Source organism: Mus musculus, chromosome 14 (genome assembly GCF_000001635.26).
Source record: "Mus musculus strain C57BL/6J chromosome 14, GRCm38.p6 C57BL/6J".
NCBI classification, from domain to species: Eukaryota; Metazoa; Chordata; class Mammalia; order Rodentia; family Muridae; genus Mus; species Mus musculus.
Window position 1 is genome coordinate 25,860,947 of NC_000080.6, and position 16,270 is coordinate 25,877,216.

The window sequence follows — 16,270 nt, forward strand, 5'->3', positions numbered from 1 at the left end:
GGATTTGAGTCCTGCCTCCACCATTCACAGATACCTGGGACCATAGAGGCTTGCTCAGGACTCCCTGGTCCAGGTCCTTGGTAGGTTGGGCCTCTGGTCCCCTTGCCTGGACAGGTACCTTCAAGTATTCCATGCTCCCACTTCCCCTAAGATAATCAACACCTGAGTGCTGTGTGTTGGCTGTCATAGGAACTCAGGGTTAACATGTAGTGAGAGAGAGAGAGAGAGAGAGAGAGAGAGAGAGAGAGAGAAAGAGAGAGAGAGACAGACAGAGAGAGAGACAGAGAGAGACAGAGAGAGAAGACATACACTTAAGAGTTGATAGTACTTAGAGACATGAAAAATTACCCAGGAAATAGTTTATGGTGCCTGGAATTTTCTTAAACAAACAAGCAGGGCAGTGGATAGGCCTAGAGCAGTGGTCCTCACCCTTCCTAATGCTGCAACCACTTGATACAGTTCCTCATGTTGTAGTGATCTCCCACCTATAAAATCATTTTTGTTGCTACTTCATAACTATAATTTTGCTACTGTTATGAATCATAACCTAAGCATCTGATATTCGGGATGTATTTTCATTAATATGAAATGACCCAAGGGTCATGACCCACAGGTTGAGAACTGCTGGTCCAGATGAGTGGCAAAATTGGCCTTGAAGCAATGTTTTTTGTTTTTTTTTAACTTTAGTTCTTTTAATACATCATTTAGTTTTATCTTATGTACAATGGTGTTTTGCCTGTCTATCAGTGTGAGGTGTCAGAAGCTCTGGAACTGGAGTTGCTTACAGACAGTTGTAAGTTGCCATGTAGGTGCTGGGAATTGAACCCAGGGCCTCTAGAAGAGCAGTTGGTGCTCTTGACCACTGAGCCACCTCTGAGCCATCCATCCCTTCAGCTCCCTGAAACACTGCTTTGCTGAAGCTGAGGGTTGAGCATCTGTTGTCCTATTCTGCTTATAGATAGTCTACATGCCAACCATTGCTCATCAGAGCCTCGATCATATGAGTCATTTCGTGAAACTGCAAACCATTGCTGCGTATGCGTGGTACGAGGCCAGCCCTGATGACTCTGAGTGTGTGCTTACGTAGGGACTGGGTGTATCTGACTGCCCTCTTCCCTCAAGCCAGTAGCCCGATCTTCCCGGAGAGGGAAGGAAGTTCTGTGGGTTGAGACGCTAAAAGTTCTAGAAACCTCCAGTTTAAAACCTGTCCCCTGTATCCCTGTACCATTTCTCCTGTCCTTGGAAGGAGGCTCTGTCAGCCTCCTGGGGCCATCAGACCAATGGTTACCCGTGTAGGGACTCAGCCCTGTTTGGGAAGAGGGCAGCTTTTCTGACTGCTACCCCAGATCACGTTCTACCACATCCTGGCTCCTTGATCTGATGTGCTCTAGTGACAAATCCAAGGGCTGTGGGAGCCAGATAAGTCTCCACCTCCATCCTGGTGACCTGAGACAGATAAGTAAGTTCCAGGGTAGACACACACTGCACATAAATTAGTAAAGAAATAACATACGTACATATAGAATTAAAAAAGAAAGGGAAAGGGTTTGAGGCCAATCTGGGCTGCATCGCAACACTGTGTGTGTGTGTGTGTGTGTGTGTGAGAGAGAGAGACAGACAGACAGACAGACAGAGACAGAGACAGAGAGAATATGAAAGAAAAAACTTACCTGTTTTCAAACAGGTGAACCAAATACATATGTGTGTATGTTTTTATATATATGCAGATGCTTTGTAAATATATGCATACATGTATGTGTGTGTTAACTTATAGGTTCGAAGGCTTAGTGGTTGCCTCTGGGAGAGGGGATAGTGTCCTGTCCGTCTGCCTTGGGTTTCTATGGATTGCTTATATTTTGTATTTTCAAAATAAAATTTACAGACTCTTGTCTTTTTGAGACAGCGTCTTCCTGTTTAGCCCAGGTTGGCCTTGAACGCATGATCCTCCTCCCACAGCGTCCCTACTTTTGCCAGGTGGATTATTTGCATGCACCAGCACCCCAGTTTGTGCCGGGCCGGGGATCAAGTCCTGGGCCTCACTGAGCCAGAGGAAGCAAGCGCAGGACCAGCTGCAGCCCGGCTGGCTCATTGCTGGCTTGATGTCCGGTAATGCTTAGTTTTCTGAAGATTGGATTGCAGTGTATCCATCCATCTGCCAGTGGGCAGTTGTGGCTAACACTGCTACACTGGGATCTGAGCCACAACCCCAAAGGCTTGCTTGTAGGAAGCGTGTGGGGTCTTCATTAGGGGTGCTCTTGAGGAATGTATCGAGATTCTAACCCTCCCTTTTCTTCCTCTCCACCCCTCTATTGAAACTTCTGAAACCCTGTCTTAAAATGAACCTTTCTTCCTTCTAACTTGTTTATCGCTGGCATTTTGTTACAGTGACAAAAGGCTGGTTCACACTGTCATCCTATAAGTTTTTATCTCACTTGGCCCAATACCAAGATCATGCTAGTTGCTGGTTTCACAAAATATGTTTAGTTTTGTAGGAAAGTGCAAAAAATTCTCTTCCTAAGGTGTTGTACCATTTAGCATTCCCCACAGTATTTGCTGGCTCTCTCTCTTCTGGGCATGGACATTCTTATAGCTGTGCCGCCTGTTTCCATTTATAACAGGTTCCTCTCTGTGTACTGTCACCTCTGTGGACCTTCTGGTAAGGGACCTTCTCCCGTCTCTTTCCTATTATTTGTCTCTATCACTATATCAGATCTTTTAGGAATGTATTCAGCCATTGTGTAGTTTTGTGGGGTGGGTTGTTTTTGTTTTGAAACAAGCTCTTGTTATTTTGCATAGGCTGGCCTCAAATCCTTGGCCATAAGGAATCCATCTATCCTCCTGCCTCAGCTTCCTGAGCAGTTGAAATTACAGGGTTTATTTTAGCACCATGTCTGGCTTTCTTTCATTTACTTGGGGAAAAAAAAAATATGTCAGTAAGGATTGTCAGTGCCGGGTGATTTGAACTGTTTATTTACGTGTTGAGTGAGAGCAAGTGGCTCTTTATAGCCAACAGCTGGGGAAAGCAGAGTGGTAGACCACAACCACCACCCCCCCCAAGAAAAAAAATGTAAGTCCTGATTTGTCTGCTTGAGTGCCAAGGGGCTCTGGGCCCTGGTGTGGCTCTTTAGACCTCTGCCTGTCAGCATCAGCCTTTTGGACCTGTACTTCAGGCCTGGTACTTCAGCCAACCACCTAGTTCCTCCTGGCTTCCCTGCCCTGCTCTTGGTCAGCTTCCATCCCTTTGCCGAAAGGCCAGACCATTCTTCCCCAGCACCTGCAGCCAGCTCTTATCCTTTCTGTACAGAAAAGCTATTGACAGCCAGGCGTGTTGGTGCACGCCTTCAATCCCAGCACTTGGGAGGCAGAGGCAGGCAGATTTCTGAGTTCAAGGCCAGCCTGGTTTACAAAGTGAGTTCCAGGACAGCCAGGGCTATACAGAGAAACCCTGTCTCGAAAAACAAAAACAAACAAACAAAAAAAGCTATTAGCATAGTGGGAGAGGTCTACAATTTACTCACTCTGAGCCAATCAGCAATGGGAATGGCAGCTTGCTTATTAACATGATAATCGCAGAGGATCTTCTCCTGTGCGGGTGAGGAAGTGTCAAAAATTTACCTATCCTGCCGCCAGGCACCCGGCTGATGCCCTCATAGCAATTAAGCAATTAACAATTAAGAAAATAGGAACTAGGCTTGGTGTGGTGCCACATGCCTTTAGTTCCAACCCTTGGTTGGCAGAGGTTACCCTGGCCTACAGAGGTCCAGGACAGCCAGGGCTAGCTATACAGAGAAACTGTCTCCAAAAAAAAAAAAAAAAAAAAAAAGTGTTCACAAACTTTCATAGCCAGTTGATAGAACACGTGTGGCGTAGATTGTTCCCTAAAGCCAGTGAACCTTAAATTTCAAGGGTCACTACTTTATAGGCAAAAATCTAGACATAGAACAAGAGGAAAAAGAATGGAATTCCCCTCCCTAGACTCAGCCACCCCCCACCCACCCATCCCATGTAAAACCTCGTGCTTCCCACCCTAGTAGGAAGAGATGGAGACCTGCAGCAAAATCAGCCTATTTGTACTCTCCCGTTTCTAGAGGCCCTGAAGAGACTGCCCCATCAAACAGGCCAACAGTCTTAATACTATACAGGTGTCTCTGTGTCTTTATTGTTGAACCCCAGAGACTCCCCAAAGCCCCTGACAATACAAGCCCTCACATACTCCAAAAGAAGCCGCCCAGGTGGGTTCTGTATCGACAGGATACCCTGAGGCTTAGTCCTAAAGGATGCTGGATGCCAGGATGCGGGGCTGCGTTTGGTGCTCTTGTATGAAGGAGCAGTCCCACACTCATCAAGGCCCAGCCGTCTGGGTTTTATCATTCTCCACAAAGGACTTTTATGGAAGCGCGGTGTCCTGGGTAATTTTACTTCAGCTTGACACAAGCTAGACTCATGAGAGAGGAGGGAAGTTCAATTTGGAAAATGCCTCCATAAGACTGGGCTGTAGGCAAGCCTGTGACACATTTTCTAAATCAGTGATAAGTGTGGGAGGGCTTAGCCGGTTGTGGGTGGTACCATTCCTGGGATGGTGGTTTTGGGGCCTCTGCGTCAGCTCCTGCCTCCAGGGGCCTGCCCTGCTTGAGTTCCTGTCCTGACTTCTTTGATGATGAACAGTGATGCATAAGTGTAAGCTGCAATAATTCCCTTTCTTCCCAAGTTGCTTTTGGTCATGTTTTTATTACAGCAATAGAGACCCTAAGCCACCTATAGTTGTCTTATAAGATGGAGAGGGCCACAGCTGTTTGAATCTGCACAGCTGCATTTGCATGGTTCCAGGGAGGAAGGAAGGGTGACCTTTGTGCTGTAGTGTTCCTGAGAGAGTCAGAGCCAGAAGCTAGAAGTTCTCTAGAGGCAGGGTTATCAGAATTAGAGCCAGATGTCTGTCCTATGCAGGTGGACTCTCCATGAGGTCCCATGTTTGAATGCCAGAAGGAGGCATATGGGACAGATGTGCCTGGCTGTCCAAATCACATTAGCCTTGGGAAGTATCACTCACCTGTGTATTTTTCTTCTCTGTTGGAAGATAAAGTAAGAGAAGGCTTTGGTCAAGTGGAAGGTAGCAAGTGGGTCTATTGGACAGTAGCCCACCACATTGTCCCATTTGTCACGGAGTGCGAGCACTGGAAAGGGTGAGGTCCCCAGATGTTCTCATTCTGCCCCCTTGGGAGCTGAGGCGAGCCCGAAGGCCTTGCTGCTCAGCTGGTGATTCTTGCCCTGGGAGTTGTAGGTGCTTAGCTGCAGAGTATCGCACATGTGGGTTAATTATCTCTGGGTCCCAGTGAGTACACCACCTAACAGAGTATAAGAGGGGATGTGTAGGCTGCCATGATGGAGGAAGCACAGCAGGATTCGAATGCAAAGCAGAGGCTCTTCACATCCCTGTGGACTAGGGAGTGGAAAAAGCAGGCCTGGGACCTTCATGGAGCTAGCCTTCCTTCTAAGGGCTATCCCTATTGGCTTACTGCCTTCAGCCTGCCCTACCTCCTGAGACTCTACAGCCTTCTAAAATATCACGCTGTCTTAAACAGGTGTTCATATTATGAAAGGGACACTTGTGATTCCTATCAGTTACTTGGAAGAACATAATGCCGTGCACACCAAATCGGTGGTTACGGAACAGCTGAGAGAGCTAAGAGGGTCACAGTGAGTCACCGTAGCCAGAGACTGAGGGGGGACGGAAAACTGGCAGACCCACCCACAAGAGAGAGTTCACAGGAGTCCCTATAATGGCTCTATCACCCAGAGAACCAAGTTCCCATGCAGTGGAGGGGGAAGCAACCCACCTGCACTGGGATCTCGGGCTACCCTGTGCTTCGGGTCCTGACAGGCCTCAGGAGGGAAAGAGACGAGGGAACAGATTCCAACAATTCCAGATGGAAGTTGGTGTGAAAATGAACGAGAGGGAGAGGCTGGAAGCTAAGTCCGGTGGGAGGAAGGACCCAAGGTCACTGCGGGAAGAGTTGCAGTGGAGTGGCCTTGGCAGGGCTCCTTCCAGGAGCTGGGTGCTGCTTTAGCCAGGGAACTCCGCCACAGCTCTCCCTCCCCGGAGGGAGGCCTACCCTCCGGTGTCCCGGCTGTTGGTGCTAAATGAGCTCTGTGTGTGTCATTTTTATTTGTGGAAGGTACACCAAGGCCGTGTGGGATGGAAGGGGGTAGCTTCGTGTGTGGTTAGAAGTGCCTGTCTGAATGAATCGGACCTTTTCTTAAAGTTGCTTTTACTAGGCAATCATGAACACATCTTGTCTATACATGGAACGCATCTTGTCTGTTTAGCCTGTTTTCCTTCCAGAGGTGACTGGCGTTATCCAGTAACTGTGTACAGTGCCAAGGGTGGTCTGTGCATGTGTATACCCCACACCTCTTAGTCTGCATGTTTCTGCCTTCTTTCTTTAAAAACAAGTGTGTGTGTGTGTGTGTGTGTGTGTGTGTGTGTTGCATGTGCACGGGTGTCAGGATCACCCTGGAGCTGGAGTTACAGGCAGTCAAGAGTGGACATACATGTTAGGAACTGTACATACATAGGGGTCCTGAAAAAACAGCCGTGTAAAGGGCGAGGGTCTGTAGGCTGCCAGATCTCCATCCCTCCAAGGCCATTTCCTATTGTATTGTCCACTGTCCTCTCTCAACTCAGAGGCCAAAAAGTGGGATAAAAGTCAGGTCCCCTTTGTGGGACCAGTGATACCTTAAGGAAATTCTGCGGCTTCCCAGGGACAGCATCCTGAGTTCTTCAGGGAAGCCAACGATTGGCAGCTAGAATATCTTAGACGGAGACTGTCTAGACAGTAGTTATTAAAATGGGGACCCCAGATCTAGTACTGTGACCTGGGAACTTGTTCAGAATAGGGACCAAACAAAGGTGGAGCCCTTGACGTTTTAATAGTCCCCTAGCATAAATAATGCCCCTGTGAGAAACAGTGGCTGTCCTGGAACCTGTGGGCATGGCTGTTGAGACCACGCATTTCTCGTCATGGCCTTGGCCTGCACCTCTGTGCTTATTACAGCAGCAGTAGCTGCTGTGTGGCAAGAGCAGGCAGGTTGCAGGGCAGTGGCTGACCTTTGTTCCTCTGGGGCCTTTTAATTGACATGGGACGTTGCTGAAGACTTGTGTACAGCGGGCAGCGAGAGCAGGTGTTCTGTCTGCTTCCCTGGGCTCTTTCTTGCCCTTGTGGCCTCATTTCCATGTAACTCTTACTTTCTTTGGGCTTTGGTACCTGCCAGGCCCTTCTGAGGGCATCTCTTGTTTCCAAGAATGATGACTCCCACAATAATCAGGTTATTTTATGTTAGTGGAATGCTCAGGAGAGACACAGACCTGCTATTAAAGATTGTGACAGCCAGTCTATGCTTGCAGCTTGCAGCTTGCATCTTGCATCTTGCATCTTGCAGCTTGGGTCTGACCCAGAGGCGCGCGTGTGTGTGTGTGTGTATGTGTGTGTGTGTGTATGTGTGTGTTGGTTGGTGTTGTGGTGAGCTTGAGGGTTGTACATGGGATGCAGGGAAACAGGGTCCTTCATTGTTGTGGAAGGATAGTAATAAGGACAAGTAGACTCTGAGTCTTGGGCGATGCTCTACCTAGAATATGATGTCAGAGAGCGTGTTGGTGGAAACAGAAACCAGGCCTGGAGGAGCAGTTGTCAAGGAATCAGGCAGCTGGATTATGGTGTTGTCCCCTCCTGTAGCTCTGGGTGGGCCTGATGAAGCTGGGGACACCCCCCCCCCCCCCCGCAGGAAGTGTGGGCTGGGGCATGGGAAGCCAATCCCTTCTATAGTGGCCTGGCCTTGGGCTCTGTTCCCAAGATGCAGATCTCAGCAGGCCTGCTCGGAGCCCCTCCACATGATCTGAATGCACTCTCTCTTCTTCTCCAGCTCTAGCCATGAGCTACCCAGGCTACCCTCCACCTGCCGGTGGCTACCCTCCAGCTGCACCAGGTAAGAGGACCCAGGGGATTGACTCTTTCTGCAGACTGGGGGCTGGAGAGGACTGGGGAGGCCTGCTCTACTCTGAGACTCTTTCTCTTTGGCAAAATAGCTTGACGGCTCTTTCCCTCCCCTGGCTGTCCCCAGGGGACAAGACAGGGAGTCACAACCTACAGGAGTATCCTGCAAAGTGTTGCTACTAACACACCCACTCTGTTTCAAGGAGTATGATTTTGGATTTTGCAGCATCGGGGTCTCTCCTACTGAGGCCAATACCAAAGGCCACTGTCCCTTTCTGTATCCCCTTCCCCATGGCTTCCAGGATCCCCTGGTGATGGGGTGAGACCACCCAACTGGGGCAGTGACTCAGCTAATCTTCCTTCTGAAGACTCGCCTGCCCTGCCCTACCCTGAACTGTTTCCTGAAAACATTTGGTTTCCATGGTAGTAAGGAAACTGAGGGATTCTGGGTAAGGAGACAGGGGCCACTGCACTGCAAAGATAGTTACCATTGAGGGAATCCAGCAGAAACGAACAAACGGACCAGGGAAGTACCTTGATCACTGTCACAGAGCATATCTAGCCAAGCTAGACCTTTCTCTGATCTGGCAGTAGTGACCTCAGTCCCCTCTTCAGCAAAAACACTGCCGTCTGTGACATCACATGTCAACTCCTCAGCCCTTACCTCAGCAGCTGGAGGTCACACTTCTGCAGACATGAATGAGTGGTTCAGAGCCTTGCCCCAGGACACACAGCCAGCCATGTGGTCTCCCAACGGGCTCCTTGATACCGTCCTTCACAGTGTCCCTGCCCTCTGACGTGGCTTCATTTCTCTCCATCTGAGAATCCTCAGCATTCCTGGAGTCCATGGCTGTCACATGCTCAGCTCCGCACAGAGCCTAAGGATGGATCTGTCCTCTCACCCAGTGGTGCTGGCTTTGAGAGGACAAAGCATGCCTGACTCCCCACTGGGGCTGGACCTGCCTTCTTCCTCTGCTTTCCCTGGCCCTCTTGTTCCATTCTTTCTGGGTCTTTATAACATTGGCTGGATGCTGGTCTTCCTTGGTTATCACAGCAGCCCCTCTGCAGCCCTCTTTTCTGTTCTGTCAGTGGGCCAGGGATACAGAGCTAATAATGGCTTGGTGTTGCTTTCAGGTGGTGGTCCCTGGGGAGGTGCTGGCTACCCTCCTCCCAGCATGCCCCCTATCGGGCTGGATAACGTAGCCAACTATGCGGGGCAGTTCAACCAGGACTACCTCTCAGGCATGGTAAGTCAGGCCCCTGCCAAGGTATCCCTGGGCCAGGGCTATAGGGATCAAGGCTGCTTACCCCAAGTTCTCAGGGAGACCTCATGCCTGTTTCTGTGAGCATAGAATGCTGAGCAGCAACTTAGAATATGAGGTCATCTACTTAACACCCACCCTACTCTGGCTCCCCCCTCCCCCCATCTATATTAGAGGAAGAGATTCTTGGCACTGAAGGTCTCTCAGGTCCGAGGAGATTGGGTTAGGCTGGTGCCTGCAGGAAGTTTATTGGGAATTTCTCATGAGCTGAGCACGAAGCCTGCAGGGAGGTGAGCATATGTGTGGAGAGCTGCGGGGGCGAGCACGTACAAGGCTGTTCTGGTTGGGTCTTGGTGCCGTGAAGCAGGTAGGTTAGAATGTACATGCTTTTATTTGTTGTTTTGCTTTTTAAAGGATGTTATTTTATAATCGGAAACCAAATGTGTGTTTAGGGGAAACACTGCTACTAGAAGGTACCCAAATTTATGCCAAGGCCCAGTTCTAGGTGCTGGGAATATGTGAGTGCAGCAAACAAAACCCCTGGGCTAGAGAGATAGCCAGGTCTAAGGTGCTTATTCCATACCAGCATTAGGCCGAGTGCAGTTCCCAGGACCCATGTGTACAAAGGCAGGCGTTGTCCTTGTAATCCCAGTGCTAGGGAGGCAGAGACTGGCAGATCCATTGGACTGGCTGACTAGCCAGTCTAGCCTACATGGTGATTCCATGACCAGTGATAAATACTGTGCCAAAAAAGGAGGACTTCTGTCTCCACATGCATCTGCGCACACACAAATCTCAGTCCAGGCACACTTAGCATCTGTGTCAAGGAGACAGGACATGATGTAAGTTAGCAGGTGACAATACTGATCAGTGGCAGGCACTTCTGGGCATCACAGCAAATGCTTAACATTTGGTAGGTGAATCTGTGAAGATGAAGACTTCAAACTCAGCCTGGGCAACATAGAGAGGCCCGGTCTTCGAGGGAAGGGCAGAGGTGGTTGAGGGAGGGAGAGAAGAGCAAGAAGCTAGGAAAGTAGATACACGGCCCTGATAGCATAGGCCTCTAACCTTAGCTTCTTGGAAAACTGAAGCAGGAGGATCCCAAGTTCATGACCTGTTTGGGCTACAAAGTGAGTTCAAGGCCTCCCTGGACAACTTAGACATTGTCTCAAAATAAAAAGGAGAAAAGAAAAAGAAAAGGAAAAGGAAAAGAAAAAGAAGCAGAAAGAGAATGGGGATGTACTGTTAGTAGTAGAGTGCTTACCTAGAATATGTGAGGCCATAAACTCAAGCCCCAGCCCAGGGCGGGAGGGATGGACAGGACAGTAATAATACAGGAGAGGTTCAGAGGTGCTGGTGGGGACTGGAAAGGGACCCTGAGCCAGGTGGTAGTGGTGCACACCTTTAATCCCAGCACTTGGGAGTTCAGGGGCAGCCTGGTCTACAGAGCAGGTTCCAGAACAGCCAGGGCTACACAGAGAAACCCTGTCTCGAAAAGTTGTTGTTGTTGTTGTTGTGGAGGAGGAGGAGGAGGAGGAGGAGGAGGAGGAGGAGGAGGAGGAGGAGACCTCAAACAAAGATCTGACATGGTAGAGAAATGTACTATGCAAATTTCTAGGGATGGCCAGTCCTTAAGGTGCCGTGGACCTGATGACCTTGGGGACAGTGAGCAGGCCTTGGTCATTAAAGAGGGGACGTGAGGGATAGGTAGGGTGAGGGATGAAGATATTGGGACCCATTTCTCAGTGGCATAAGAGGCTGAGGTGAGGATTCAGGCTTTTGTTCTGGGCATGTGCCGGGCCTCACCTACCTCACCTTGACTGACTGTTAGCAGACTGGTGTGACAGGGCCACCTCATGCCTGCAGAAGGAACCCCTGTACTTTCTGGGTCTTTGAGTGGTTAGCTCTACCTAGTTAGTGGCTCTTGGTTGGAAGAAGTAGCTTCCTCTTTCAGGTTCCCATGCTTCTTGCAGAAGGGACAGATTAGAAGTTCTGGTTCACATGCAGAGTCCATGTCAGAGCCCAGCTGCCCTGCATACACTGAGCCAGTGTACCATCATCAGTGGCCAGATTGTCCTTCTTGTCCCATAGTGGGGTGGCAGCAAGCCTGAGCCTAGCATTGTGTGCTGAGCCTAGCATTGTGATGCCTGCATCTATTGCTAGGTATACATAGTGCTGGGGGAGTGGTGGGGGGCGGTTCTGTAGGAGGCTCCCTGCCTAGAGCCATTGCAGAACTCTATAAGGGAAGGGTAAACAGACAAGGTGCTGTCTTTCTGGGCCTATGTTTCTCAGGCTCTGTTTTGTGTACTTGGCAGGCAGCCAACATGTCTGGAACATTTGGAGGAGCCAACGTGCCAAATCTGTATCCTGGGGCTCCTGGGGGTGGCTATCCTCCAGTCCCTCCTGGTGGCTTTGGGCAGCCCCCTCCTGCCCAGCAGCCTGTCCCTCCTTATGGAATGTATCCGCCCCCAGGAGGAAACCCACCTCCTGGGATGCCTTCATATCCAGCCTACCCAGGGGCCCCTGTGCCAGGCCAGCCTATGCCACCCACTGGGCAGCAGCCCCCAGGGGCCTATCCTGGGCAGCCTCCAATGACCTATCCTGGGCAGTCACCAATGCCACCCCCTGGGCAGCAGCCAGTGCCAAGTTACCCAGGATACTCGGGATCTAGTACCATCACCCCTGCTGTGCCACCAGCCCAGGTAAGTGCTTGTCCAAACTGCGTTCAAGCACAGATCTCTGGTCTAGCCAACAAGTTCTTAGAGGATTGAAGGGAAGGCTCAGGCCTCCAGCTACAACATACAAAAGAGCTCTAATTTCTCTTGTGTGCCCACCGAAGGCAAACACACAAGGTCTGGAAGCACAGCCCTGGTGGTTGCTCTTCCGTGAGATTACTCCAGAGGCTTCCAGCATCATGGCCTCATGCCCAGTAGGCCCCTTCTGTGACTTCCTAGACAAATGTGAAGGAGTCTCAGAATCCTCTCTGGATAGGGAAGATTGGCAGCTCCTCCAGGATTTATTTTGGCTCATTCTGGAGATCAGTTTGTGTTAGCAATGCCTGGAATTCATTGTCATGGTTACATGGCCAAACCAGCCAAGCACAGGGCTGGTGGTATGCGCTGGCTGCCTAGTTTTAGACTATTCTAGAGGGTCCATCACCTCCTTGCTTTCATTCCACTGCAACACTGCCCACTCTTCCCCACCCTGAGCGGCTGCCCACTGTTGCTCCCGTCTGTTCCCCATCATGCCCCTTATTGCGGTGATAACCAGCGTGTTCTAGCCACTAGAAAGGCCACTCACTAGGCTACAATAAGCCTGTTTGTAAACACCTGAGGGGAGCACACCTTAAAAGGAGGAAGGTTGATTAGGGCTCATGGTTTCCATCGATGGCTTCTTGGCTTTGTGACTGTGGGCCTGTGGTGGGCAGAACATTGTGGCAGAGAACACTTGGTAAACCAAAGCATAGCAGACTGGAAGTAAATAATGAAAGGGGCTCGGGCCCCAATATTCCCCTCAAGGACCTGCTCCGTCTCTAGTGACCTAATATCTTTCCAGCCGCTACTTCCTAAACACCACATTGACCCGTGAACCTTGGGGCTATTTGTCCAGTGCTTTTGATTTCCTGCTCCTTTAGGTACCTCAGTGCTTAGAGAAGGGGGTGTTTGTGGGATACGAAGAGGTAGAAGAGTCTTACACCTCGGGGCGGCATGGGTGGGTCATCTTACCTGTGGCTATTTGTCTGAGTAGTTTGGAAACCGAGGTACCATCACTGCTGCTTCTGGATTTGACCCCTTGCGAGATGCCGAGGTCCTGCGCAAGGCTATGAAGGGCTTTGGTAAGAGAGCAGACTGACTCCAAACTCACCCCTGCCCCTAGTTCCCTGTGCAGGTCACTGTGTAGGCCCCTGGGAGATGGAGGAGGAGCTGTGTTATGGAAGGCCCTAGGCCGGGAGAGTCCATGGCCACTGAGCATCCTCATATCCCACAGTGTGCCTACTCCTGCCTCTTTCCTAGGAACGGATGAGCAGGCCATCATCGACTGCCTGGGGAGCCGGTCCAACAAGCAGCGTCAGCAGATCCTCCTATCCTTCAAGACGGCCTATGGCAAGGTGAGGTGCAGAGAGGGAGGGCAGGAAGACAGTGAGGGCCTGCGCCAGCACAGCTCCAGGCCCACTGACTCTGCTGAGGCTGGACCTCCAGGATGACCATGAGCTTAGTTAGGGTAGGTTTGCCAAGATAAGCCTGTAGATACAACACTTCTTCCCTGCCCGGCCTCACTTGCCCCTCCTCTGCTTTCGGGCCTCCTGGGAGGTTTAGTTGGTGTAAGTGTTTGGAGGAAAAGGCTTCCAGTACACGAGTACTGCCTGTGTTAGTGCTCCAGCTCAGGGTGCTCCCCGTGGCTGGTATTGACACCGTCGGCTCTATCATCTCCAACGCTCTTCATCTGTGGAGCTTTCATTTGTTTATCCAATCAGGATTTGATCAAAGACCTAAAATCAGAACTGTCGGGAAACTTTGAGAAGACTATCCTGGCCCTGATGAAGACCCCGGTCCTGTTTGATGTCTATGAGATAAAGGAAGCTATCAAGGTGTGTCATTGTGCTTGTGTGAGTCCGCATAGCCACAGCCCAGGCGGAGGGGGGCTGGGCGCCGTGTTACCCACTGACCAGTTGCTACCTAGCCTGACTTCTGTGCGTTCCTGGCTACAGCCCATGAGCGTTAGAAGGAGCAACTGGTAGTTTTTCCAAGATGCAGATAACATGCCATCTTCTCACAGGAAATACCTATGTCTCCATTTCAAGAAATGGCCAGGCTAGGGTTGTGGAGGACATGGGTGATAACAAGAAGGGGTGCCAGGCTGTTGCAGGACTCTTACTAGCAAATAACAGCAACATGTCTAAGGGGCCCAAGCAGCAGAGGCAGGGACCCAGGTGAGGTGGGAAGAAGTAGGGCTAGAACGAAGACAGTGGAAGACAGAGAAGTCCTACCAGTCCCCGAGCTTTCTGAGCACCCACCTGTCTGCCATGTCTGTCCCCACTTCTGTGTACACCCCGACATCCAGCTCTAGATGAACCGAATTCCACACAGGCCCAAATCCCGCATCTTAGCTTGGGCTCGCTCTCTCCCTAGATCTAGTTTGATTTTGACCAGGAAGCAAGTCCTGTCAGGGCTTTACAGCCATCTGGCGGTGTGTGTTCTGTGAGTAGAGGGTCCTTCTCTAGTCAGGCACCATGAAAGAACTACGCACTCAGAGGCACGCTGGGCACGGAGTCTACCTCCACTGGACGATGAGAGTTTTGTGCATGATCTGGAAGGGAAAGGAGACTGGCTGAAGCCCAGCTGCCTGTTAGAGTCTAGAGGGTGGTAAGGGGTGGGGTGTGATGGGGGGCACGTTGGCAATGGCCTGGGCCCAGGAGTGGCTAGTACCCACCTCCAGCACGAGAAGTTGGTGGAATGCTCAAACACAGCAGGCAAGGGGCTAACTGTGCTGGATAGCTGTTGTGTACAGGAATATCCATGATGGAGACAGTGGGTGTTCTTTCAGGACACACAGGTAGTTTCAGGTAAGGGGCTAACATGCACATCCTTTGTAAGTCCCAATAAGCTGCTGGTAGCATTAGGGCAGTACTAAGCATAAAAACACCAGCGTGTCAGCTGTTCGTTCCGCATAGATGAGCCCATTTAGCCCCATTAAGGACTCCTTAGGAGGTAGGTATATATACGGTCCCTTTATAGCCAAGAAATTTGGCACAAGAAGTTAAGCACTTTAGCTGAGGTCACACAGTAAGCTGCAGAGTCAAGATTCAGCCTGATATAAAAGCCAAGCCTCTGCCCCTACTTTCTATCTTCTGCTATCCGGGGCACAGCCATTCCGTTCCTCTCTGCTGCCTTCCTTTCCTTGCTATCTCCAGACAGTTCACTCAGGACTCTAACCTTTTTACATCCATCATGATGGTGCTTTTAGAAACAGAAGATGATCTGCACCTCAGCCTGACCCAGCACGCCGTGTCCATTGCACAGTCACTGTACACACACATACACACACACACACACACACACACCACACACACACACACACACACTTACACACATGCACACGCATACACTCACAACACCACACTCACACACACACACACACACACACACACACAGAGGCACGCACTCACACACACTCACACACACTCACAACACTCACACACACACACCATTAAGTTTCCTGGCCCATGTGACCCTCATGTGATACCTACTCATTGTCCTTGTCCTCATCTCATTGTCTGGGGCTAGGAGGGGAGCTGGCTTTTGAGACATGAGTTTTGTGTGTGTGTGCGTGTGCGTGTGCGTGTGCGTGTGCGTGTGTGTGTGTGTGTCAGGGCCTCTGTTGCTGAGTGGCACCTGCTGTCCTTCCTGGATGCCAATATGAGCCTGGTCACCAGCATGAGATCTGTTCTTTCTATACTGTCATAGGGGGCTGGTACTGATGAGGCCTGCCTGATTGAGATCTTCGCTTCCAGAAGTAACGAACACATCCGGGAGCTAAGCAGGGCCTACAAAACAGGTCTGAAGCTCCCTGGTCACACCCTCTTGCCTTCGTCCTTCTTGTCCCCCGTTTCCTGTCACACCCAACTCACTGGGCTTTGACCCAAGGCCTAACCCTGCCTGCTGTTTACACACAGGGCAGGTGCTTACGGTTGGAAGGGGCTGAGAAAATCTTAAGTGGATTTGGGCCAGGTCTGAGCACAGGCCAGGTCACCCTGGAGTCACAGCTTGTATGAAGCCTGGAAAGTTACATAGGTCACCTGTCACCTCCAGCCCGAGCCCTCTGGACCCTTGTCATGCCAATGTCCCCTACTAACTATGTATGTCTTTAGAGATAACAGACCTGTAGGATAGACCCTGGTGTCTGTCTTTTCAGAGTTCCAAAAAACTCTGGAGGAGGCCATTCGAAGCGACACATCAGGACACTTCCAGCGGCTCCTCATCTCTCTCTCTCAGGTACCTTCCTCACCACAGGATATTAGAG

General features: G+C 50.5%; 1 protein-coding gene across 2 annotated transcripts in view; it reads left to right on the top strand.

Annotated features, from left to right (window-relative positions):
- Positions 1-16,270, top strand: part of Anxa11 (annexin A11) — a 44,678-nt gene that overhangs the window by 18,820 nt on the left and 9,588 nt on the right. For both annotated transcript variants that reach the window (XM_006518451.4, NM_013469.2), the window contains 8 exons: positions 7,918-7,980; positions 9,123-9,235; positions 11,566-11,952; positions 12,998-13,085; positions 13,264-13,358; positions 13,725-13,838; positions 15,715-15,805; positions 16,163-16,242. In XM_006518451.4, coding sequence (XP_006518514.1) covers positions 7,926-7,980; positions 9,123-9,235; positions 11,566-11,952; positions 12,998-13,085; positions 13,264-13,358; positions 13,725-13,838; positions 15,715-15,805; positions 16,163-16,242 — 1,023 coding nt within the window. In that variant the 5' untranslated portion in view covers positions 7,918-7,925. The remainder of the gene's footprint in view (positions 1-7,917; positions 7,981-9,122; positions 9,236-11,565; positions 11,953-12,997; positions 13,086-13,263; positions 13,359-13,724; positions 13,839-15,714; positions 15,806-16,162; positions 16,243-16,270) is intronic.